The following is a 22,168-nucleotide window of genomic DNA, read 5'->3' on the forward strand; positions in this document are numbered from 1 at the left end:
TTGACCGAAAGGGCCATAAGCCCCACACCCCTTTGGAGTTAGAGCTGTGGGTGTGCATTGTGAAGTGTGTGTGTGATGCCAGTAACCCCTTTCCCCTGCAGTGTTCATATCCATCACCCACGTCCATCGCACCAAGCCCCTGTGGAAGAAGAGCCCCCTCTCCAACCGCTGGTGGACGCTCACTGTGGCTGTTGTGTGAGTACCCCCAGGCCCTGGTGAGGCATTCCAGAATGCTGGAGCAAGCAGGGCTCTAGGCCAGCTCCAGCACCATCAAACTGGTGCTGGAGAGACAGCAATTGATCTCCACTGCTGAACCGGTGAAGGGTCTCTGCTGTGAGCGTTTCAGCCTGAACCCTGATCTGCACATCCTGGGAAGCTTGTGAGCTCTGCTGAGGTTTGCTGTGTCTGTTTTTGATCTTAGATTGCTGGGGCAAGTGGCACAGACTGTGCTGGACCTGAAACTCTGGGAAAACCTCGATTCTTCTTTGACCTTTAACCACGTTTCCATCTCTCCCGTCTCATGGCTCCTGGGTTTTCTTTCCTTGGTCCTTGTGGTTATCATCAATGAGATTGTCAAGCTGCATGAGATCAGGTATGGGGGTAGTAAGGAAGATGAGGAGAAAGGGCTGGAGCCTCACTCCACCCTGGCCTTGAGCTGCAAAAAAAAATCATGCCCAGGGAACAGGGTGGGGAACAAAAAGGAAAAGATGATTGCATTGTGTAAATCACCTGGTTATTGTGTTCCACCTCTCAGGGAGGAAGCACAGGGGAGGAAAGAGGGTCAGGGAAGGGCAGTGGCAGTGATTGGGAGCAGGAAGGGAGACCAAAATTTCCTTATCTCAAACCAAAGAGGGGGAGACAGCCAAGGGCAATGAAATACCAGGGTAGAACTGGAGGGGGCTGTTCTCTCCATCTTGTCCCATGAGGACAGAGAGGCATTGAATCCCAGCAGAGGAAACTTCACACAGAGCCTGGACTGTGGCACTCGTTTTCACGGGAAGTGGCTGAAGCCAAGAATGAGGAGCAGGCAGTGAGTGGCTGTTCTCCCCAGCACAGGGAGCAGCCAGGGCTGGGAGTTAACGCTGATGAACGTTGACTCAGGAAATGGGCTGGTGAGGAAAAGCAGCAGGGATTACAGGGAACCCTGGTGGGGGCAGAGACACCATCTCTGTTCCTGGGGAAGCTTTTCTGAACCTTTCTGTGCTGTGTCAGGTGTCCCTGGAGATGGGATTTGGCTGGATGGGGTAGGACTGAGACCATGGTTTGCCTTCTGGATGTGATTTCCCTCCTAGGCTACCACAGGGCCCAAGCCAGTGCTTCCCTGCTTCATGGGGCTGGCAGCTCAGGAATGGCAGTGGGACAGCCTTGCTTGCCTTTCACCCCTCCACCTGCTGACTCTCTTCTTTCTTCTGCCCTCTCCAGGGTCCGGGTCCGTTACCAAAAGAGGCAGAAGTTGCAGTTTGAAACCAAGCTGGGGATGAATTCGCCATTTTAAATGCTCCCAGCTCAAGTTCCCTGGAGCCAGGGCCGAACAGCCGCACCCTGCCCCGGGAGAGAGGCTGCACCAGAGGCTCAGGGAGTTTTCCCTCACACATGCAAACCAGACAGCCTCCTGGCCAAAGTTCATCAGCACCTTCCCGGGCCCCAGGCAGGGATCCCCCCCAGGTATGCTGCCCCTCCCCAGCCTGCCAGGGTACACTCACAGGAGCCTGCAAGCTCTGGTGCCTCTTCAGGCTGCTCTTCCTTTATTTATTTATTACTAGAGGTATTTGTTAGTATCATGGCGATGCTGAAATGAAGCGACTCCTTTCCTCTGTGTGATGGTCTCAGATGGGTCTCCTGGGCCTGGCAGGAGAAGCTGGGGCCAGCAGGGGAGATGGAGGTCTGCTGAAACAAGAGACCTCTGTTGAAACCCGTTTTGTTTTCCCCTCTCTGCCTGCTCTCCCCGTGTGCATGCCTGTGCATGCCCTCCCCTGCCTCCCTGTCCCTGTGTCCTGGGGCTAAGGAGCCATCCCTCTTGCAGTGCCAGGAGTGCTGGGAGCCAGGTGGGGACTGGAGCTGGCATTCCTGAGGGGACAGTGGGAAGGGTCTCTGGCAGGGCGCTGAGACAGCCAGGCTGGGCCAGGCCTGCCCTCTAGTGTTGTTGCTGAATCCTTGTCCCGGCTGTTGAGTGCTTCAGAAGAGGGATGAGACACGGCTTTAGGAAAAGCTGCCCCCGTTTGACCGTCTGATTTAGTGCAGAGAGAGTCAGGAGGGCAGCTCTGCCTGCCTGCAGGGAGCCAGGATGGCTCAGCTTCCTCCAGCCCTGTTGAACGAGCTTTTATCTGCTTTAACAACCCCAGAGAGGTTTATAACCCTTCTCCTGTTTGTGATCCCAATTGCTGTTCTGCTTGAGTAACACAAGAGAGCTAAAGCCAGAGATAAACCCTGAGCCCTGCATATCCCACCCTGGAGGGAGGGGGATGTCTTTCCTGGCAGGATATCTGCAACTCCCAGTTGTGACTAAGACAGAGCTGGTGGATGGCTCCTTCCCCAATCCCAGGATTCTGCTCCATCCAGTACGTTCTCTCCAAGGCACAGGGAACCCCCCTCATCATGTCTTTCTGTGACAGTGCTGGCAAGTCTCTCCCCTCCATGCTAATGCCTTCACACAGAATCACAGAATGGTTTGGGTTGGAAGGGACTTTAAGGCTCATCTAGTTCCACCCCCCTGCCCGTGGGCTGGGACGTCACAGACCAGGTTGCTCCAAGCCCTGTCCAGCCTGGCCTTGGACACTTCCAGGGATGGGGCATCCACAGCCTCCCCGGGTGACATTTGTTCCCTGTTTTTCTGGAGGTCTCTTCGTTTGCCTGGGGGGACCCTCCCCTGAGGGTTTGCTGCAAAGCAGGATCTGCCCCAGTGCAGCAGCCCTGCTGAGCTCTGAGCAGAGCCCAGCTGTACTGGGAGCACTGGTGCTGTTGTGGGCTGACAGACAAGAGCCACACAGGAGCACACAGGCTTGGCTACCGGAGTATTTGCAGCTCATGGAGATGTTGTCTCTAGTTCTAAAAACTGACCAAACCTGGTAAATCCTGGCCCTGTTTTTGCTCCCAATAACAACACTACAATTGGCTTGTTACTTCCCTGTTGGTACCAGGGGCTAATGAAGGGTAGCTGATCCCTCCTGGGCAGGCAGGGAGCTCGCTAGAACCCCCACGCCCTGCCTTGCTGCTCCACCTTGTCTTCCTCACTTTTCAGCATAACCAGAGAGCACAGACACAGCTTTGTGTCTCTAAGCAATACCTTCTCCCCACTGTGGGTCTGGTAGGGGAGCAAAGCTGGGTACAGGCAGTCCCTGAGCTCTGGGGACACAGGGGGGATGCTGGAGGGGAGCAGCTGGGGGTGTTCTGAGGCCTGGACCCCATTCCTGCAGCTGGAGAGTGGATGTGGAGATCCCACGCTGGCAGGATTGCACGGGATTGGGAGCCAGCAGCTCACTGGCAGCTCCTCTTGCAGCCTGGGTCTGAACTCTGCCCTCACTCCCCTGGCACTTGCAGAACCTCCTGGCTCGGGGAGAACAAGCTGCACCTTTCCCAGCCTCAATCCACTAAATGCCAGCTCCAGGTCTGTTACACCTGGTACCTGAGAAATCAGCTTTTCCTTCCTGATGCCAGGGTTGGATCACAGGTGTGCTGTGATCTCCTCTGTGGCCGAGCTGAGCTGGAGGCAGAGGCAGCCCAGAGCTGCTCACTGCTGTCCCTGCAGAGCAGCTTTCCCCCCTCCCAGACCTCAGCTCTTGCCCTGTGCCAGAACTGTCGTTGGTGATAAAAGGCAGCAGATTCCAGGGCTTCCTGCTGGCCACACCTTCTTCTAGAGGAGGCACCTCCAAGGTTTCCTTCTCTGGGGTGATCACAAAAGTTTATTTTCCTGCATCCTCCTTCCCCTGCTAGACTTGGAGGGAGCTGAGGCGTATGAATGGAGCCTTTTGGATGGTCTTGCCAATGCCTCCCTTCCCTCAGCCACCTTGAGGTGTCCAAGGGTCAGGGTGCATGGCTTCAGAGGGAAATTTCCTACATCAAGATGTTTTTAAATGCTGTATATTTTATATTAAATTTTTTGGGATGTATGTAAAAATATTTCATTTGTATTAAAACTTGTAAAATTGTATTAAAAAAAAAAAAAAGATTAACAAACCCAGACCCACACGCATCCAGTATATGAATGGCAATAAATGATTGTCTTGGATAACACACCCTGTGAGAGTGGGAACAAGTTTGCACCAGCAGAGGAAGGAGGTAAAATGTGTGTGGCTGCTCAGGTCACAGGGTGTGAGTTTCCTGGCTCGCCTGTTGTAGGGACACAGCCCAAGTGCTTGGATGCTCCTGGGACCCAATCCTGGCCTTTTTCCCACTTCCTTCCAAATCTGTGCAGCTCTGAACGCCTCTTCCTACAGAATAAGTTTGCTTACCTGGTGGTTTCGTGGATCCCAGGCGCTGCTTCAGTCGAGGCTGGTGGCATGGTTTGAATCCCTCGGGATGGACGAAAGGTCAGGGGGAGCTGGAACAGGCACTGGGAGCACTGGAGACAAGAAATGTGGTGGGATGAGGAGGCCTGGGATGCTTGTCTTGAGCAAAGCAGGACCTGGGCTCTCTGTCACCACACTTGACCATGCAGCAGGAGGAGGAGGAGGAGGAGGAGGAATGCTCTGCCTGGCCGGTGGAGGGAGCTGAGGTGTCGGGATGTGCCCAGAGCTGGGCAGTGGGACACTGGGAGGTGGTGCTGGTCCCCAGCACTCTCACCACGTCACTGCCATGGTGCTGAAACTCAAACTGAATGTTAACCTTGCAGGATTCACCAGGGGAGATTATCTGAGGAAACCCTGGAGCACTCAAGGGACAGGATAAAGCTGACCCTCCACAAACTTCAAACAGTGCAATTTGACACGAAGGACACAACTAGGCAAAACTATCAAAAGGGTAAAATATGCCCCACTGTTTAATAGAATTTAGTCTTAATGGATGTTAGTGGAAAACAAAACACATGATTAACGCAAACAGAGCAGATGGTTTAAAATCTGTTGTCAGTCTGGTGATTACATGGGCTATTTTTTCCCCTCACTGTCTCGCTGCACGGAGCAGGTGCAGCTGGGGTCAGTTAGTCCCAGTTGCAGTGTACATAACTTACACACCATACAGTAGCTTCAAAATAGAGATCTAGAGCTTTTAAAAAATAGGCATTCTTCTGCAAAATCGAATGTTTAATTCCCTTATTGACAATGAGAGCAGCGTCGTGCTGCCCTCAGGTGGCTCAGACAGCGGCAGCTCCACCCCAGTGTCCTCTTATCCCTGACCCTACAGTCCAAGACTTGCAGTTCTGGTTAGTAAATATATATAATAAATCACATTTAAAATATATACATTGGCCTTTTTTAAAAAAACAAACATTTACAGTTTATCAACATTGGGAAAAAAAATAACTGGGTTTGTCCCAGGTTGACTCATGAGAGTAAAAATCAGTTTTGAAAGGTTTCTGTGAACCTCTTGATAAAGTGCCACTGGTTGTAGCTATTTGAAAACATCATGTCCATGATGTGGCACTTGCCTGTCAGACATGGGCAGTGGATACACTCAGAGTGGGACAGAAATCAGAGTGACCAATTCATCAGGAGAGAAGTGTCTTAGCGCCTCACAGTGACCTCAAGTCTCAGCCAACAATAGGATTTTAGGGTTTTTCAGGACTCTTTTGTCTTTGCTTTTCAGCCCAGAAGCCAGGCTGGCACCTCTCACCTGCCCAGCCCACAGCAGAACTGCCCTCAGGAGCAGAGACCCTTGGGATTGTCCAGCTGGGCTTTGCTCCCCTTCCCGTGCAACAGGACAAGGGTCTGCAACCAGTCCAATTCAGCCCCAAACTCCCAGAAGGATTGGGAAGCAAATTCCCCCTCAGCCACCTTCTCCCTTTCCAGTTTGGCTTTGCATTGGCGATTTTTTTAAAAAAGGAAGGGAATACGTGGGGTTTTTCTTTCCCTTTGTTTGGATTTTTTTTTTGTAGCAAATGGCACTTCAGCACAATCTTCCAGTTCCCTTCTGGTGCTCCGATGCTTTCATTTGCTTGGCATGCCGGGCGCGAGCCAAGTTCGGGGCTCTTGGACATATTTAGCCATGCACTACTGAGCAGATCCTGCGAGAGAGAGAAATCTGTCTCGCAGCGATGCAGCCGCTTCCTCCCGCCCGGGCGCAGGGAGCTGTCGCTGCCGCCGCGGGCTGTGGCCGCATCCAGCGCACGGGAGCCGCTTCCCGAGCCGCATTCCCGCGGTGCACGCGGGGTCAGCTCTCCCGCTGGGCCCCGGGGAAGGATCGCGCCGAGCCCCGGACGCTGCTACTGTCGAACAACGCTGGCGGCGGCCTTTGTGCCAGCAGCTCCCTGCGGGGCGAGGGAGGGACGACGACCGGGAAAACGGGCTGTTTTCTCCCAAAGAAAAGGGACAGGGGAGGGGAAAAAAAAAAATTAAAAAACATCAACACGCTGCTACTTCACTCTGGAAGGACCAGGGTGGGGGTTTGTGTAGGCACGGTGTTGGCAGAGGGCGAACTCCATTGAGCAGCACGATCCAGACGGACTGGCCCGAATTCCCAGGCCTTTGGCGCTGCCATCACCATCCTCATCGCTCTGGGAAGGGGCAGGAAGGCCCCCCGTGTCCGGCAGGGCCGTGGTAGAACATCCGCTGCTTCGGAGGCTGTGCCAGCCCCATCCCGAGGGGGTTGTGGGTCCCGCCGGAGGGATTTCGATCCGCTTGGATTACACACTGCCTGACGCTGACGCATTTGGAAAAGCGGCAAATAAAGCAGAAAGGTTCCTTCTCGCTCCACAAGCTGCCAAATTGCGACAAGCCCTGTCTTCTTTTAGCTGCTGTCAGGCCTTGCCGGGGCTGGGACTGCTCAGTAAATCGCCGGCTCGGTGGCGGCTGCCCAGGGAGGTCTCTCCTGTGACACATTGTTGGCAGGGGATAAATAATAAGAGGCAAGACTCGACAATGCAGTGGGGAAAGAGAAAGGTCCCTTGTGGAGGCTCCTCAGCTCTGTGCAAGGGAGCGAGGGCTTCTCCGTGGCCTCCAGGACAGCATGTGCAGCCCCCTCTGGGCTCTCCTCCTGCTTCCAGTCTGGTGGGAAATGCTTGACCCCCTCGGAAACCGGCCCGTGGCCGCGCCGGCACGTGTGACACGGAGCCAGGGGTGAGCAAGGAGGGCAGCTGCGTTCCCAGCCGCAGTGCAAAGTGCGGGGAGGGAGCGGCTGGAGAGACCTGGAGGCGCCGCTGGGTGCCAGATCCGCTCCTCCCCATGGTGAGGGGCACTGGCAGAGCAGCCGGAGGTGAGGAGGGGAAGGAGGGAGCGAAGCCTCAGTCCAGCATCGCGTCCAGCTGGTCGGCCAGGTCATCAAACATGTTGCTGATGTCTTCCAGGATGTTCTTGGCCGAGTGCACAGTCCCGGGGTGGCTGGGGAGGAAAGGGAGAGAGTCAAAACGCCGCCCAAAGGCTGTGGGTGCTGATGGGGAAGGTTTGGCCAGGCTGGACCTGACCAGTGGCAGCTGGAGCTCAGCACACAGCTGGGCTCAAGCACAGGGGACCTGTGTGGTGCAGACAGCGCCTGTGCACAGCTTCCCAATTCCACCTTGGGGGGGCCAGCTCCAGGATTTCCCTCACCTCTCCGCCTCCTCCACCGTGATCTTCTTCTCAGCCGCCTGCAGCGTGGCTGCCAGCGTGGAGTTGGTCTGCTCCAGCCGCTGCTGGGCCAGGGTGGCCCCCGGGGCAGCTGCCAAAGGCTTTGCCAACACCTTGCTGCCCGTGTCCAGCGTCAGTGAGCTGGGACCGGGCAGGGACCCGATCACATCCGGCACCGCCTCGGTGGCTGCCCAGGGAGCAACAGTGTGGCGGGAGGGCTGCAGGACCTGCTGGTAGATGGTCTTGGGCCCAGAGAAGACGAGCTTGGTGGATGCCACAGAGGTGTGCTTGGTGGGGACATCTGCAAAGGAAGGGGACTCGTGGCATGCGGTGGCACAGGTCCTCCTAGCCTCCCATACCAACACGGGAGGGAGACCCAGACCCCGCCACCACCTTGGGGACACCCCCACAATCTCCCTTACCTGGAGTGGGTGTCCTCACCACAGCCGTGCCGACCAGCTCCGTGGGGCTGGGGGCTTTGGTGGGGCTCGGTGCCTTCTTCATCCCTTTTTCCAGCGACAAGATGCTTTTCTCTATCTCGGCAATCCTGAACTCCACACTGTCATCATCGAAGGCATCCCCGGCCAGCCCAGCCCGAGGTGCCTGTGCTGGTGTGGCAGGGCCTGCGATGCTCACAGCTTGTGCCTGGGCATACTGGGGTGCGGGGGTGCCCCCCGACTCCGCCTGCCCGGCCATGCTGAACGCCTTCAGCACCGCCTGCAGCGGCTCCCGCTCCCTGAAGCGCGGCCGGCGCTTCACCGTGTCCGACTCGGTGAGGTTGAACTCCAGCACGGGCGGCTCCTTGGTGACTGCGGGAGCTGCCGGCTCCTTCCCAGCAGAGCAGGGGGGCTCTGCTGGCTGGGAACCAGGCTCTGTGTCCGGCACAGCCGTATCAGCCTTAGGATGCCCAGTGGGCTTCGGCCGCTGTTTGATGGTTAAGTTGCCTTCTTCTGCGAAGGGGATGCACTCACTGGAGCTGTTCTGGGAGGACGAGGAGGAGACCCCTGGCTTGGCCTCCTCCTCCGTGTCCGAGCAGGCATCCTCCCGCTCACCCTGCACAGCCACCTCTGTCTTGGGACCGCTGGGCTCGCTCAGTGTCCGTCTCCGTGGCTTTCCGCTCTCAAAGGGGTCCCTGCTGCCATCAGAAAGTGTGGCACTGCTGGTGTCACCGCCAGCATAGGACTCATCACCCACATCTACCCGAGGGAGACAGTCCTGAGTCAGGTGCGGTGGTTTTGGGGCCAGGAGGGGCTTGGGTGGACTTGCCCCCGGTGTTCCCTCCAGCGCAGCCGCCAGGCTCTTCACTGTCCTGCCACGGCCAGTGTCACCGGGGGTGGCACCTGCATCAACCGCATCCTGGGGGGGCGTGGGCTGCTGCTCAGGGTTGGGGGGCTGCTCACTGTCTGCCTCGGCAGCCAGGGCACTGGAGACAGAGCTGAGGCGCTTGGGAGGCGGCGGCGGAGGGCCCTTGCGCTTGGCCCGGATGGCGAAGGACTGGCTGCGGGTCACCTTGGCATCCACCTGCAGACAGGCCCATGGCATCTGGCTGCGGCCCGGCCGCCGTGTCAGCGTGGCATAGGAGCCCAGGGTGCTGGTGGGAGCCCCCTCCTCCTCCTCGTGCTCCCCGTCCGACAGCGCGTAGCGGTTCAGGCTGTGCGAGCGCTTCTTGTGCTTGAAGCCTTCGCCCCCGTTGTGCTGCTCCCCGGCCACGGGGGATGTGGTGGGTGGGTCCGTGGGGCCACACTGGCTGTGCAGGTAGGAGAAGCCTTTTTGGGCTGATGTCTGCAGGCTGCTCTTCTGCCCGGGCGAGATGGAGGGGTATGGCTGTGCCGGGGCCTTGGGCTGCTCCGCTCCCAGGAGGGATGGGACCGTCGGGGATTTCAAGGAGATGTGTGGGTACATGAAGACGTAGGGGGCTGTTCCCTTGCTGGGGGTCTGGGGAGGAGTACAGGGGGTGACTGCTGGAGTCCCAGCTCCTTTCTGAGCTGCGGGCCGGGCGTACTGGTCCGTGCCTTCGGGCAGGTTCCTCTCCTTGAGAGGGCTGCCTCCGCTGCCGTTGGCAAAGCCGTTCAGCCCCTCGGGGGACACGAGCTTCCCGTAGGGCTCAGGACTGGGCCGTCCCGGCAGGCTGGCCGGGCTCTCCTTGCTGCGGGGGGGTGCACAGGACTGCCCACTGCTGCTGCTGCTCTCCCCGCTGCCCAGGCTCTCCTGCGAGGGGCTGGAGAGGCGCCGGGACAGCACGTTGTCCTGCGAGTGCCCCGAGCCCCGGGACCGCACCCCGATGCTCTCCTGGCTCCGTGACATTCCCTGGCTGCTCTTGATGCCGAGTGTCTCGTGGCAGCTGTTGGACATGGCTGTCTGGAGCTCGTAGCTGAGCTCGCTGTCCTGGAAGGTCGTCATTTTGGGGGTGTGTGGGGACTGGCACTCCCCGTTCTCCAGCGACTCGATGGTGACAATGTCCAGGGAACCGGGGACTTTGCGTCTCGCCAGGGTTGCTTCTGCTTGGTTGAGGCTTTTGCGGAGGTCTCTGAGCTTCTTGACAGCCAACATGATCTTTTTCTGGTGGCCTGCGGGAAGGAAAAGGACATTAGGTTGGCTCCAGCCCCCAAGGCCTTTGTTTTCTGGCCAAGAAGAGTCATGGTCACGTCACCAACCAGGGCAAAGGCCTCCGGGTTATTCAAACCCTGCCTGTGGGAGGGAACAAACTACCTCCAGCATCTACCTGGCTCAGCCCAGCTCCAGCCTGCCAAGGAGAATCCTTAGGGACAGCCAGGAACTGCCCTTTCCGGGTGCTCAGGACATGCCTGCACCTCCCAGACTGAGGGAGAACGGGGCGTGGGGACTGGGTGGAAAACTTGGCTGCCCTGGGCCACCCCAGCACGGCAGGAGGGACTCACCCAGCTTGTTGATGCCGATCTCTTGCAGATCCTCCCACGTCAGGTCCGTCACGATGGTGATGGAGTCATAGCCATTGTTCACCAGCTTTTTGTGGTACTGGGGCAACCCGATGGCACTGAGCCAGTCCATCAGGTCAGCCTGGAAAGAGCACAAAGATGCTGCTGTGAGCATCGAGGCGTTGGCAGCACCTTCATTACCCCCTCCCTGTCTCTGCTCAGGAGACTGTATTTTCAGGGTCTTTCTGAGTGCATTAACACAGTCAAAGCCATTGCAGTGTGTATTTACTTAGACCCGCTCCTCTCCTGTCCTGGGGTGAGAGAGCTCTGAGAAAAACCTAGAAAAAGAGGGTGACCAAAGCCCCGGTGCCAGGGACTCACCGGGATGTAGTTGGGCAGCCACTCGGCGATGCTGAGCTGCCCGATCTCCGTGGAGATCTTTTTCCTGTGGCCTGGCTTGGTCACACCGATGGCTGTCAGATCCTAAGGGGAGCAGAGTGGGGCCATGGTCAGCTCAGGGAGCACGGAGCAGTGGGTACCACTGTCAGCAGCGCAGGGGATGCTGACCAGGGCGAGGAAGGACCTGCCCTACCTCTGGGGTCATGCGGCTGATGGTGGGCACGTCGTAGCCAGCGTTGAGGAAGTTGGCAGTGTAGGACTCCAGCTGGAACTCACGCAACCAGTTGTAAATGGCTTCTGCGTCCTGAGGAGAGGACAGGACACAGGACAGCCCGTCACGCTGGCTGCAGGGGCTGGAAGGACCTGTCTGCTCCAGGCAAGACAACGGAATCCCCTTGGGCAAGACCCACTTGTCCCCAGTGTTCTCAAGACCCAGTTCCCTGTGTCCCCAGTGCAGTGACAGCTGGGCTGAGCACCCCAAACACAGCCCTCCCACCCAGCACAGCGTTTCCCATTTGTCCCAGTTACCTTCCCCTCGAGGAGCTGCTCAGGACGCAAGAACTGGTGGGAGAAGACCCTGTCCCCAGGGGGGCAGCTGCCTGGGGTCTGTAGGCCCTGTGACCCTGGTCGAGAGGAGAGAGAACTGTCACGGGGGCACTTGAGCAGCAAGCGGCACCCAGGGCTGGGGGACATCTGTCCCCAAGGTTCCACGGAGTTGGGACAGCCCTCACCTGCTGGGGTTGTCACCTGCCCATTGCGTGGCTCTGATCCCAAAAGGTGTTGCTGGAGGTCGTCGCTGGAGGAGGGCAGAGGCTGAGGGAGAGAAGGAGTGAGGTGAGAGGGACCCCACTACAGAGACAAGCCCTGTCACACCCCCAGGAGCAGAAGGGTGGTCCCTGCACTGGGCTGCTGGGCACAGCTTCCCCTAGTGAAGGGCTGGTCCCCAGCAAGAGATCTAGACAGGATTTGGCCCAGGGCCTTTTTTATCCTGTAAGATGACACAGGACACAGTGAAGATGGTGACTGGTACCAACCACGGCCTCCAGCTCCACTCAAAAAGGCCAGCTGTGCTTTGAGTAGCAACTGAGGACCCCCCAGAATCATCTCCCTGCTGAGTCCTGGCAGCCAAGAAGGGCGTTTGGTGGAGGATGCTCAGCTCCAGCAGCCCTTCCTTTGAAAGGAGGGATACAGGAGGACAGGGAAGGGGCTGGGGCTCCATCTGCACCCTGAACTGGCTCAGGGATGGGCTGGGGAAGCAGGGGCTGGTGCCTACCCTGGCGTTCTCGATGAGGATGCTGGTGCTCTGCCCGTTGGTGCCCTCGGTGCTCTGGCCGCTGCCGGCGCTGCGGATGCTGCCGATGCTGCCCTCGCTGCCCACGCTGTTCCTGTCTCCTGCTGCTCGGGGCAGGCAGGGAGGCCGTCAGGAGCACCCCGAGATTGGGGCTGGCACAGAGGTCCCCAGCAGGGACCCGAGTGCCAACACAGTGACATGAGGAAAAAAACAGCCTCCCACAATGATCCCTCCGGCCACAGACGATGCACCAGTTCCCTCCCACCTCCCAGCATGCACGACACAGACAGGGTGACCTGGGCTGGCAAGGGACACACAGAGGGGACATGGGGATGCAGCCTGGCTGAGGACACAGGGAGGGAAGGGGCTGCTCTATGGGCTCCCCTAAACTCCCTTTCCCTGCACATGCTCCCTCTCATCTGGCTGCTTCCCTGCTGAGAGGTGGAAGGAGAGTCTCCCCCTGTGTCCCCCTGCCCGGGCAGGGCTGGGAACAGGGGAAGGTCCCCAGGTCCTCTCCCTCCCCAGCTGCTCCCCTGACCTGAGCTGTCAGGGCCCGGGGCCGTCCGGGTTAGGGTGAGGTGGCCACTTGGGGCTGCCTGGTGAGGACACTCGTCAGGGAGGTGCTGCAGCCCACCGGGGGGTGCTGGCAGGGCCCCGGGGGGACCCTGGCGCTGGTGTGCGGGTGCCACACGGGGGACAACCATGCCTGCATTCAAAGACAAAACACGTGTGGTCAGAGCTCATGCGGGAGGCAGTGGGAGGGGGAGAGCTGAGCCTCAACCCCCAAATTACCACCCCACCAATGGCACAACTCCCTGTGCCCACCCGAGTCCTTCTCTTCCCCCCTAGCTAGCCAGGGCTGCGAGGCCTGTCCTACAGGAGGTGCTGGGAAGGCTGGGATGGTTTCACACAGGGGACTGTGACCAGCATGGCCACTGACCTGTCCGTTTGCTGATGACCTCGGCGATGGAGGGGGGGAAGTATCCGACACGGTCGGTGCCTTTCTGGGCGTCGTGGATGTGCCCCTTCCACCGCCCGTCCGGATGCTGCTCCAGGACCTGCCGTGGGGGTGAGAGGGATAGGATTGGTACCCAGGCCATGGAGGGGCAGGGGGATGGGGGGCAGGGAGCAGCCTCACCGTAATGACGTCTCCTGCTCGGACGTTGAGAGCAGTTGGGTCGTGGAGATTCCAAAAATCCTTCAAAGCTCGGACCTTCAGGATTCCTGATGCCTCTGAAGGCAAGGGACAGAGGGAAGAAAGAAGGTGCCAGAGAGCAGGGAGGAAAGAGAGCGGGTTCAGGGAAGGCAGATGGAGACAGCAAAAGCGAGGAGAGGAGAAAAGAAAACATTACTACTGCAGGAAGGACTTGATCCCCAGACACTGTCCATGTGTGGGATGGGGGCACACATGGGACTGGGATGCCGGCACTTACAGCCACGCTGGTTTAGGCTACTCAGGAGCACTGGGAGCCCAAGCAGGTCCCAGTGGGAGGAAGGCCCTCTCAGTGCTGTCCCCACCTCACCTCTCAGCAGCTGCTTGATGTCCTTGCTGGCGTGTGAGGTGGTGAACTGGTTGACGATGTCCAACGCCGTCTGGTTGTAGGTGTTCCTGATGTTCACGTCAACACCGCCCTGCCCGAGAGGAGACGTGGTCATGCCCAGACCCCCCACCTGCTGCCAAACCCACTGGAGACGAGGGACAGAGGGGAAGGGGTGCTGGCCGACCCCCAGGGGCCTGTCCCCCCATGCAGCCCCGTCCCCACCACGCTCACCTCCAGCAGCAGCCGCACCACCTCCGTTTTGCCGTAGAGCGCGGCCTCGTGCAGGGCTGTGCCCGTCTTCGTCTGCTTGTTGATCTCGATCCCAGCCTTCAGCAGCTGCCTGGTGGGAAGGAGGGAAAGGCATGAAGAGCAGGCCATGAACATCAGGGCCAGGCAATGGGCTGCTTTGTGACAGGAAGGGGACAGCACCTTGCACCTTGCCTTGGGGATGAAGAGCTGGGGCCTGCAGCAGGGAGGTGGGTTTGGGAGGATGCGGGACTGAAGCCATGATGGGTTTTTTTCCAGGAAAGGGCACTGCCCTGGGCTGGCAGGGGGTTACCTGATGATCTCCTTGTGCCCGTTCTTGGCTGCCAGGTGCAGTGGGGTGGTGTAGTTGGGGTCAGTGGAATCCTTGGACTGTCCCTCCAGGAGGGCGACACACAGATGGCTGTTCAGCAGCAGCTGGGCCACCTGCACGGGGCACAGGTGAGCAGCTGGGTGCAGGTACCCCCACCTTCACCCTCCCAGCCAGGCCAGCCCACCACTCCCCATCCCACCATTCCCCTCCATCCAACAGTCCCAGGGCTCAGCCTGAGCTGGACAGTGCTTGGCAAGGCCACACTGTCGTGAGGGGCCGTAAAAGGTCACAGCAGCCAGAAATAGTCTTCCCATAATCAGGCTTTTCAGACCAAGCCCTAAAAACCTCCAGTCTCTCCAACCCAGAGCGACTCTCAGCGTCTCAGGGCAACCCAGAGGCACAGAGGAGTTATTTTTACTGCCCTGTTTATAGCTGCAGACATTATGGATACTCCAAAAATGGAAATATCCCCCTTGTCCCTTCCTGGTGGGGCATGGAACAGTCTGGCTGGCTGTGCTCCAAGCCCAACCTGGCAGTGCTGGCTGCACTGGGGTCTCCCAGAGCACAGAGTGCTGTGCCTGGGACCTCGAGCGGGGCCGGATGCTCAGAGTTTGCTGGGATTAGCCAGCTCAGCCCATCCGTGCTTAACCATAAGCAAAGGTGGGGGGAGGCTGTGGAAAACCAGCGAGAACTCCTGGCTTCCCTCCCAGCCCGGCGCTGCCCTGCTGCGAGGTCAGAACCGCAGCTCCCAGACCCAGGATCTGGCCGTGTCCTGCCGTGGGAGGAGGCAGGGGCTGCCTGCTGGGCTCCAAGGCTCATGGCAGTGAGAGAGTGGCTGTGGCCAGAGCTGGTGCTTCGCTCCCAGAGGAGCCGAGTCGGCTCCAGAGCCGCCCCTGGAGAATGAACCAGCACAGGGCAGAGCCCCACAGCACCCACCTTCAGCCGCCCGAACTCGCAGGCCAGGTCCAGCGGGGTTTTCTTTGCCTTGTTGATGAGGCAGGGGTTGGACTGGTGCTGGAGCAGCATCTCCGACTGCGGGGAAGCAACGTGGCACGGGGGGGTTCAGCATCACCACTCCCCTTTGCCCCCTCCCCCGCGGCACGGCGGGGTTTGTCCCCACCCAGGAGCCCCCAGCGTGGGGGGTGCTGGGCTCTCACTCACCACCTCGTAGTGGCCGTACTGCGCCGAGAGGTGCAGCGGGATCTGCCCGTCCAGCGAGGCCATGTTGACGGAGGCGGCGGCGCGGAGCAGCACCCGCACGGGCTCCACGCGGCCCTGCCACGCCGCGTAGTGCAGGGGCCGCATCCCTGCGGGGAACGGGGCTCAGCGGGGCTGGGCACGGCCCCAGCCCCCCCCTGGGGGCTGAGCTGGCTGCCGGGGGGCCGTGCTGGGGGTCACCCCTTACCGTTGCTGTCCTTGATGTCCACAGTGGCCTGCGCTTCCAGGAGCAGGGAGATGAGGTCCAGGCTGCCGCCCAGGGCCGCGTGGTGCAGCGCAGAGAACCTGGGACACAAGGCAGGGCTCAGCCCAGCCCTACAGCTGACCCCACAGCCCCCTCTGCATGGGGACACGGGCTGGGATTGTCACCAGCTGTTCATGGCTGTGTCCCTCCTGATTCCCTGCTCCCAGTGCCTCAGTTTCCCCATAACGAAACACAGATAAATCCCTCCAAGCTGTGTGTGCTCCAGGGCTCAGCATCTCTCATCCAAGGGATGCAGGGACTCTGTGTAATTCAGAAACCCCAGGCAGAGGGTCCCTTGCCCCCCTGCCCTGTGCAGTAAGCAAACAGGCAGGATGGAGGGAAATCCATCTCCCACCTCCCTGGTGCAGCCAGGTAGCCAAATGCTGCTCACAGCATCTGGCAAGCGCATTGGTCCAGTGGCTACTCCTGCCCACTCTGCCAGCTGCCCCCTCCCCATGCCAGCAGGGATGCCGGGAGACCTTGGCAGAGCGTGGGAGGCCGCTGGGAATGAAAGAGCCCTGTGTTTTGGGGCTGTGAAAGGGGCCTGTCTGCCTGGCGCTCCCCCCGTGCTGTCACGTGAAGAGCAAGGCCGAGCAAGAGGGTCCCTGTGCCACCAGGGATTAGCCCCTGTGCCACTCCAAGGGGTGTGAGGGGCTCCTGACAGCCCCTGACAGGGGCTCTAATGGGCTCTGCAGGGTCCCAGCCCCGTGCTGGGGATGCAGCTCAGCCTGCATGGCTCTCCTCGTGATCTGCAGTCCCAGAGCACCTCCAAACCCCTATTCAGTCTCTGGATGTTGCAGGAGGGACACCAACCCCAGCAGAAAGGGCTGCTCCCTCCTCCAATACACCCACCATGTCCCTGGGGCACAGCAAAACCTCTGCCTCCAAGTGTGAATGCAGGGGGTGCAAAATCCCCCCGACCCAAGCCCTGTGGGGGTCCTTGCAGGGCCTGCTCTATCCTGGGGCAGCTGCACAAAGCCCTGCTCACCTGCCCCACCCCTTCCAAGCCACAAGCGAGGTGATGCCAAGGACACCACCAGCACCATGGCTCTCCCAGGAGGACACACACTGCTGGCCCCATGCTCGGGTCTCACCTCGCCATCGTCCCCTTCCTGTGCCCCAGCAAAACCCAGTGCCCTGCCCGTGTCCCTGTGGTAGGGAATGGACCCCTTCCCCCCACTCCCATCAGCAGCCCTCCTGGATCTGCCCAAGCCCAAACCCTGTGCCTTATCAGAATCAGATCACTGCTTCTATTATTAATTTTTTTTCTCTATTAAGCTCCATCTGCACAGTATTATTTTAAGATGGAGCTATCCTGCACATTCCCAACTCCCCACTGGCCTGTTAGGACTCATCATGGACACCTCTTCCTACAGAGTCCTCCAAAAGAAAACATGTAGAAGTTAGGTACAACAACAGAACATAAAACAATGCTAATGACTGACAGGTCAGAGTTAATTCAGTAAGAATAACATGCTTATTTATTTTATGGGCCTTTGTGGTTTCTTTAACTCTCAGTACCCAGCTTATTAAGTACTTGGATTTTGGAAGTGATGAGCTACACAAATATGCTGTGGTCACTTGGCAACCTCATCTTTTCTTTCCCTAACCCCCCCAAACAATGGGATTTTGTTTTTGGGATATTAAACAGAGGCACAAGCACGTGCTGGGGCTGGCTGAGTGTTCCTCTGTGCTTCAACCAGCACTCAGGACACAGGGCACTGGCTGGACATGCTGCCATCCTTATTCCCTCCCATCCCTATGGAGGGGGATGCAGAAGAGCTTTATGAGGGATTTTCAGGATGGATTGAGCACAGCCCTCAGCTCAGATCTGGGCAGGTGTTGGCTCTGCCTCTGCAGGGCTTGCCCTGGCTTTGGGATGCTGTTGTGTTCTCTGGGGTGCAGCCGCCCCCCTGCAAAGCTGTACAATACCCCGAGCTGCAGGACCAACTGGCTGTGGGAGAAGAGAAGCCCCCCCAGGCTGGTGGCAGCAGCACCCAGCACCCTGCCAGGGGAGCACTCACCCGTCCGCATCCTGGTAGTTCACGTTCAGGCGCTTGGCAGATCCCAGGAGCTCTGTGGAGAGAAGAGCTGAAGGTCAGGGCAGGAGGCAGAGCCTGAGCTGCCCCACAGGCCCCCAGGATCCCACATGGACCCCATCCTGCAGCCACACCGACCTCCCAGCGCACAGAACAGCGCCTGGCCCATCCCGGTGGCCTCTCCTCCTCTCTCCTCTGCCTCCACGTTCACCTCCACGAACCCTCCACGGACTGACCAGCCCCAGCTCAGACCCTTTTCCCCCTCTGTCCCTCCTGCCCCATCTCTGTGTGCCCCCGGGATGGGTCGGACCCCGCAGATCCAGTCACCCCGGCACAGAACAGCACTTCCCTCCCCTTTATAGGCACTGACGCCCCAAAACTGCTGAGTGGAGCCCTTTTGCCCCCCACTCACTCCCTGTGCCGCTGCTGCTGCTGAGGCCTTGCCCACAGACCACATGGTTGGCATTTTTACGGCCAAAGCAGAGGCTGGAACTTCCAGCTGTGAATGCAAGGATTGTGCCACCTCGGGTATCTCCATCCCCCTGCCCATCCCTCCCTCTGCTTAGGGGACCTCTGGGCAGCAGAGGATGCTCATCCCACCCTTGGCACAGGCTCACACGCACCCCCAGTGCACCCCCAGCTCCTTCCCGCAATTAATTCCAATGAATTCCTTCCTCCCACACAGAGAGGACATTTTATTCTTCACCGAGGGGTTGAGAGCGGATTAACATCTCTGGAATTCACCCGCCAAGTCAAAAGGGAAAGAAAGGGGAAGGTATGTGGGGGGCAAGAAATGCCGCCGCTCCTCCTCTGCCTTTCCAGGCAGCCCCATTGCCGAGCCAGGGAGGATTAAATGCTTTGAACAGTTTCTGTGCTTTTTCCTATGGAAAATCCAAGTCTGAGAGCTGGGCTCCGAGCCTGGGGGTGAAACAGCTGCTTCAAACCCCACTGAAATGTGGGAAATGGGAAAGGAGCCCCCTTCCTTGCAGCCGGGTAGATCTCCAGGGCTGCAGATCCCTCTCTTCCTTCATCTGCTCCTCAATTCCCTTCTCTTCTCCCCCTCTCCAGAGGCCTCTGCCCACCTCGCATGGCAGATCCCACACAAAGCCATAGTGGGTTGTGTGACCCCTCTGCCGGAAAAGGAGGGCTGAAGAGGGGCTGGCTCATTCATCATGCAAATGGATAATTAAAGGAAACCAAGGACCGGGGTGTTCATTACTGCAATTTACAGTGTTTTGTAAACAGCCTAATTAATGCAAAATGGGCTTGGAGTGGCTGCTGGTGAAGGACTCGTGACTCCTAGCCACAGCTGAGGGGATCAAGACAGGATCACCCTAATTACCTCTTCCAGGGGCTGTTTGTCTTTGAGTGGAGGCCACCAATCCGACAGCCCTTCCCAAAGGAACTGGCTCCCAAAGCCATCGCTCAGCATAACTCCCACTGTTCCCTCCCACCCCCATATTGCCCAAGAGCCCAGGATCCGGGGTCTCCATCAAGGACAAGTCGCTCCCCTTGGCCCCACCAGCCAGGAGAAAAATAACGTTTCACTTGTAACATTTCCCCACCAGGAAAAAATAACATTTCACTTGTAAACTGGCCACCTGTGATCTGGGTCCCAGAGCGACCGTAACCACCGACCCCTGCAGTGCCACTGCCATGGGGCCAGGATCACACTTGGGGTGTTCAGCAGAGTCAGGAAGGGGCTCAGCTGTGGTGGGCAAAGCTCTCATCCTGTCCCTCCAAAAGTCTTGGGACAGATCCTGCAAGCAGGAAGCAGGAAGGGCTGGGAAGTGTTTGCTGCTGGGGGGCTTTCAAAGGACACAATCAAGATAAAATTAAAAATAAACAAAGCGTTCCACTGATCCACAGGCGATGCCTGTGAAGCCATCACCTCCCACTCCCTGAGCGATCCCCCAACTCCCTGCCTTTAACTGGGGGTGATAAATAGGTATTTTAAAGGACACTCTGGGGTGGGAACTGAAGATAAATGTGGGACTGCTCCCATCAGCTGCAGCTGAAAACTGCCACCAGGTTTCGCTCTGAGAAAGGGTGGGGAGGGGGAGAAGGAAGAAGAAGAGGAGGAGGTGGGGTCCTTACCCCAGGGCAGCAGATGCAGAGCCTGAATGATGAGAGCTGGGTGGGCAATTCTGGGAAGAGAAGAGCTGGATGGAGATGCCACCAGCACATCCAAAAGAGGCACAAACATTCCAAAGCCCCAGTGGACTGGTCCTGGAGCTAAGCAACGCCCACTATTTGAAGAAGAAGAACTCACCCCAAAATCCCATCCCTGACCCCTTCCTACGAGGGGACTGGGCTGGCCAGGGGGGTCCAGTAAGCAAGGTTGGGATGTGGTGGGTGTCCTTGCCTGCTTCTCAGCCCCAGGAGGCAGCTGTCAGCATCTGCATCTCCCTGAGCAACATTCCTCAAATTAGTTCCCTGCTCTGGCAGCCCAGCAAGGTCAGGACTCAGGGCAGGACCACGCGGACACAGCGTGGGTGGCAGGAAAAGCAGCAGGTCCCAAACAGCAGAGTCAGGAGCAGCATCCCCTTTGGGGATCTCCCCAAATGCCTGGATTCACCTCAGGCAGGAAAGGAAAGGGCTCATCCCCGGTTCTGCAGGTGGGTAAATCACTGCTTGGGGACCTGGAGGGTTTGCAGCCAGGCTGGAGGGTGTGGGGCTGTGCAGTCCCGGGCACAAAGGCTCGGGAAAGGAGGGGACTGGAGGGACAGAGGGGAAGCAGAGCACAGCCAGACAGACGGGACCCCTTCACCAGCACGGTCCTGCACACCCCACCCCTCCTGCTGCACACCCTGCCCTGTAGGGCACAGGGGGCCGGCAAAGCAGTCCCCAGGAAGGCAGCCGATAGGAAGCTTCCTTGCATCCCTCTTCTTCATTCCATCCATGTGCTCCTTTTGACCGGTTCCCCAGGTTCTGTCCCCATTACTTCAGCTCCTTCTCTCCCTGTTGGTGCTCAGGCTCCCCATTCTTTTCCCCACAGATGTTCTGGGGTTCAGCAGAGGCCAGGCCAGGCTGTTCCCAATCCCACAGCCATCCCAGACCGGCTGGCTGAGAGGTGCAGCTCTGGCCAGGTGAGGCTGGGAAAGGGCTGCAGTGTCGATCCAGCCACAGCACTGGGATGGGGCGGCCGGATCCTTCCCAACCACATCATCACCCCCTTCAGATTTGCAGCAGGGCAGGCGCACCCGCAGAGCTGATCCACACCCCCCACTTTCCTCCAGGAGCATGCTCATATCCCGGAAAGATGAACCCAGAAGAAAACGGACTCAGTGCTGAAATGCAGCACGCCCTGAAGGGGATATTTTCCAGGGAAAACCCAGCTTGGTGCACCCCAAGGGTTAACTCCAGCCGTGGCTTCCCCCTGCTCGGCCCCCGCTCCTCAGCACGACCCCTCCGAGGGGTCCCGCCAGGCTCCCACCCCGCTCTGCTCCCGGCCCTGGCGTGTTCTCCGGCGCCTGCCCGGGCAGGACGAGGCTCAGCAGTGCTGGGCCGGGCCTAAGCGAGGCCTCGAGGGAGCCAGCGAGCTTCTGTGCAGTGTCTGGCTGCCAAGCGGCAGCGGGAAGCACCTCCGGAACGCTCCGGCAAATTGCTTACAAATGTCGGGCCGGCCGCCGGCCGGGGCGAAGGCAGCGCTCACCACACGGGGCCGAGACCCCTCATCCACGGCACGCTCTGCCTCTGGCCCTTGGCCTTTCAGCTCCCCGCTGACCAGGATGGCACAGCCCCGCACGGCGCATTCCCCACCGCCTCCCCCGGCCAAGCAGCCTCCTCTGCCCGCGCCGCCGTCTCCCCGCGGGGCTGGGCTGCAGCCACGGCGGGGATGCCGGGCTGCTCCGAGCTCCTCCTGGGGTGCGGGGGTACCCGGGGAGCGGCCGGCCGGGGCGGGCTCCTCACCCGCACCGCTGGCAGCCGGCCCGGCACAAACTCGTATTTACCCCCCCAGGCACTCGCCTGGCGCCGGCTGTGCCGGCTGCGTGGAGCCAGGCGTGCCCTGCCCGGCCAACACCCCCTGTGCCAGCACACCGGGCACCCTGAGTCACCCCCCGCCCTTCAACGGAGAGCTCGTTCCGCAGGGACACCCCTGAGCTTCGCCCCGAGGTCCCGGAGATGGGCACAATCCCTCCAAAGCGCTGATCCGCTCCTTCGGAAGCAGCCACACGCGCTCGCCCGGCTTTGGCTGCGGAAGGAAATGCCCAGATATCCCGTGGAGAGCCCTGCCCCTTGGCTCTCACACGGTGAATCAGGCTCCAGGA

General features: G+C 59.2%; 2 protein-coding genes across 8 annotated transcripts in view; one reads left to right on the plus strand and one right to left on the minus strand.

Annotated features, from left to right (window-relative positions):
* TMEM94 (transmembrane protein 94) overlaps positions 1-4,114 on the plus strand; it is a 50,017-nt gene extending 45,903 nt beyond the window's left edge. For all 4 annotated transcript variants that reach the window (XM_050319178.1, XM_050319177.1, XM_050319176.1 and 1 more), the window contains 3 exons: positions 102-195; positions 422-592; positions 1,423-4,114. In XM_050319178.1, coding sequence (XP_050175135.1) covers positions 102-195; positions 422-592; positions 1,423-1,495 — 338 coding nt within the window. In that variant the 3' untranslated portion in view covers positions 1,496-4,114. The remainder of the gene's footprint in view (positions 1-101; positions 196-421; positions 593-1,422) is intronic.
* An 832-nt stretch (positions 4,115-4,946) lies between these two features.
* The window catches only part of CASKIN2 (CASK interacting protein 2), a 31,988-nt gene continuing 14,766 nt past the window's right edge, over positions 4,947-22,168 (minus strand). Inside the window, exons 3-21 of one of the 4 annotated variants that reach the window (XM_050319172.1) lie at positions 17,883-17,934; positions 15,802-15,899; positions 15,558-15,703; positions 15,333-15,428; positions 14,379-14,509; positions 14,051-14,159; positions 13,802-13,910; positions 13,417-13,502; positions 13,219-13,336; positions 12,817-12,984; positions 12,261-12,382; positions 11,719-11,800; positions 11,516-11,610; positions 11,181-11,291; positions 10,970-11,071; positions 10,592-10,730; positions 8,117-10,261; positions 7,677-7,995; positions 4,947-7,469 (exon numbers count right to left, since the gene is read on the minus strand). In XM_050319172.1, the coding sequence (XP_050175129.1) occupies positions 7,373-7,469; positions 7,677-7,995; positions 8,117-10,261; positions 10,592-10,730; positions 10,970-11,071; positions 11,181-11,291; positions 11,516-11,610; positions 11,719-11,800; positions 12,261-12,382; positions 12,817-12,984; positions 13,219-13,336; positions 13,417-13,502; positions 13,802-13,910; positions 14,051-14,159; positions 14,379-14,509; positions 15,333-15,428; positions 15,558-15,703; positions 15,802-15,899; positions 17,883-17,934 (4,325 nt within the window). In that variant the 3' untranslated portion in view covers positions 4,947-7,372. Of the gene's footprint in view, positions 7,470-7,676; positions 7,996-8,116; positions 10,262-10,591; positions 10,731-10,969; positions 11,072-11,180; positions 11,292-11,515; positions 11,611-11,718; positions 11,801-12,260; positions 12,383-12,816; positions 12,985-13,218; positions 13,337-13,416; positions 13,512-13,801; positions 13,911-14,050; positions 14,160-14,378; positions 14,510-15,332; positions 15,429-15,557; positions 15,704-15,801; positions 15,900-17,882; positions 17,935-22,168 lie in introns of all 4 variants that reach the window. The other 3 variants (XM_050319173.1, XM_050319171.1, XM_050319174.1) reach the window with 3 other exon arrangements.

This window comes from Myiozetetes cayanensis, unplaced genomic scaffold, assembly GCF_022539395.1.
Source record: "Myiozetetes cayanensis isolate MyiCay16 unplaced genomic scaffold, myiCay2020 scf22, whole genome shotgun sequence".
Classification (NCBI taxonomy): domain Eukaryota; kingdom Metazoa; phylum Chordata; class Aves; order Passeriformes; family Tyrannidae; genus Myiozetetes; species Myiozetetes cayanensis.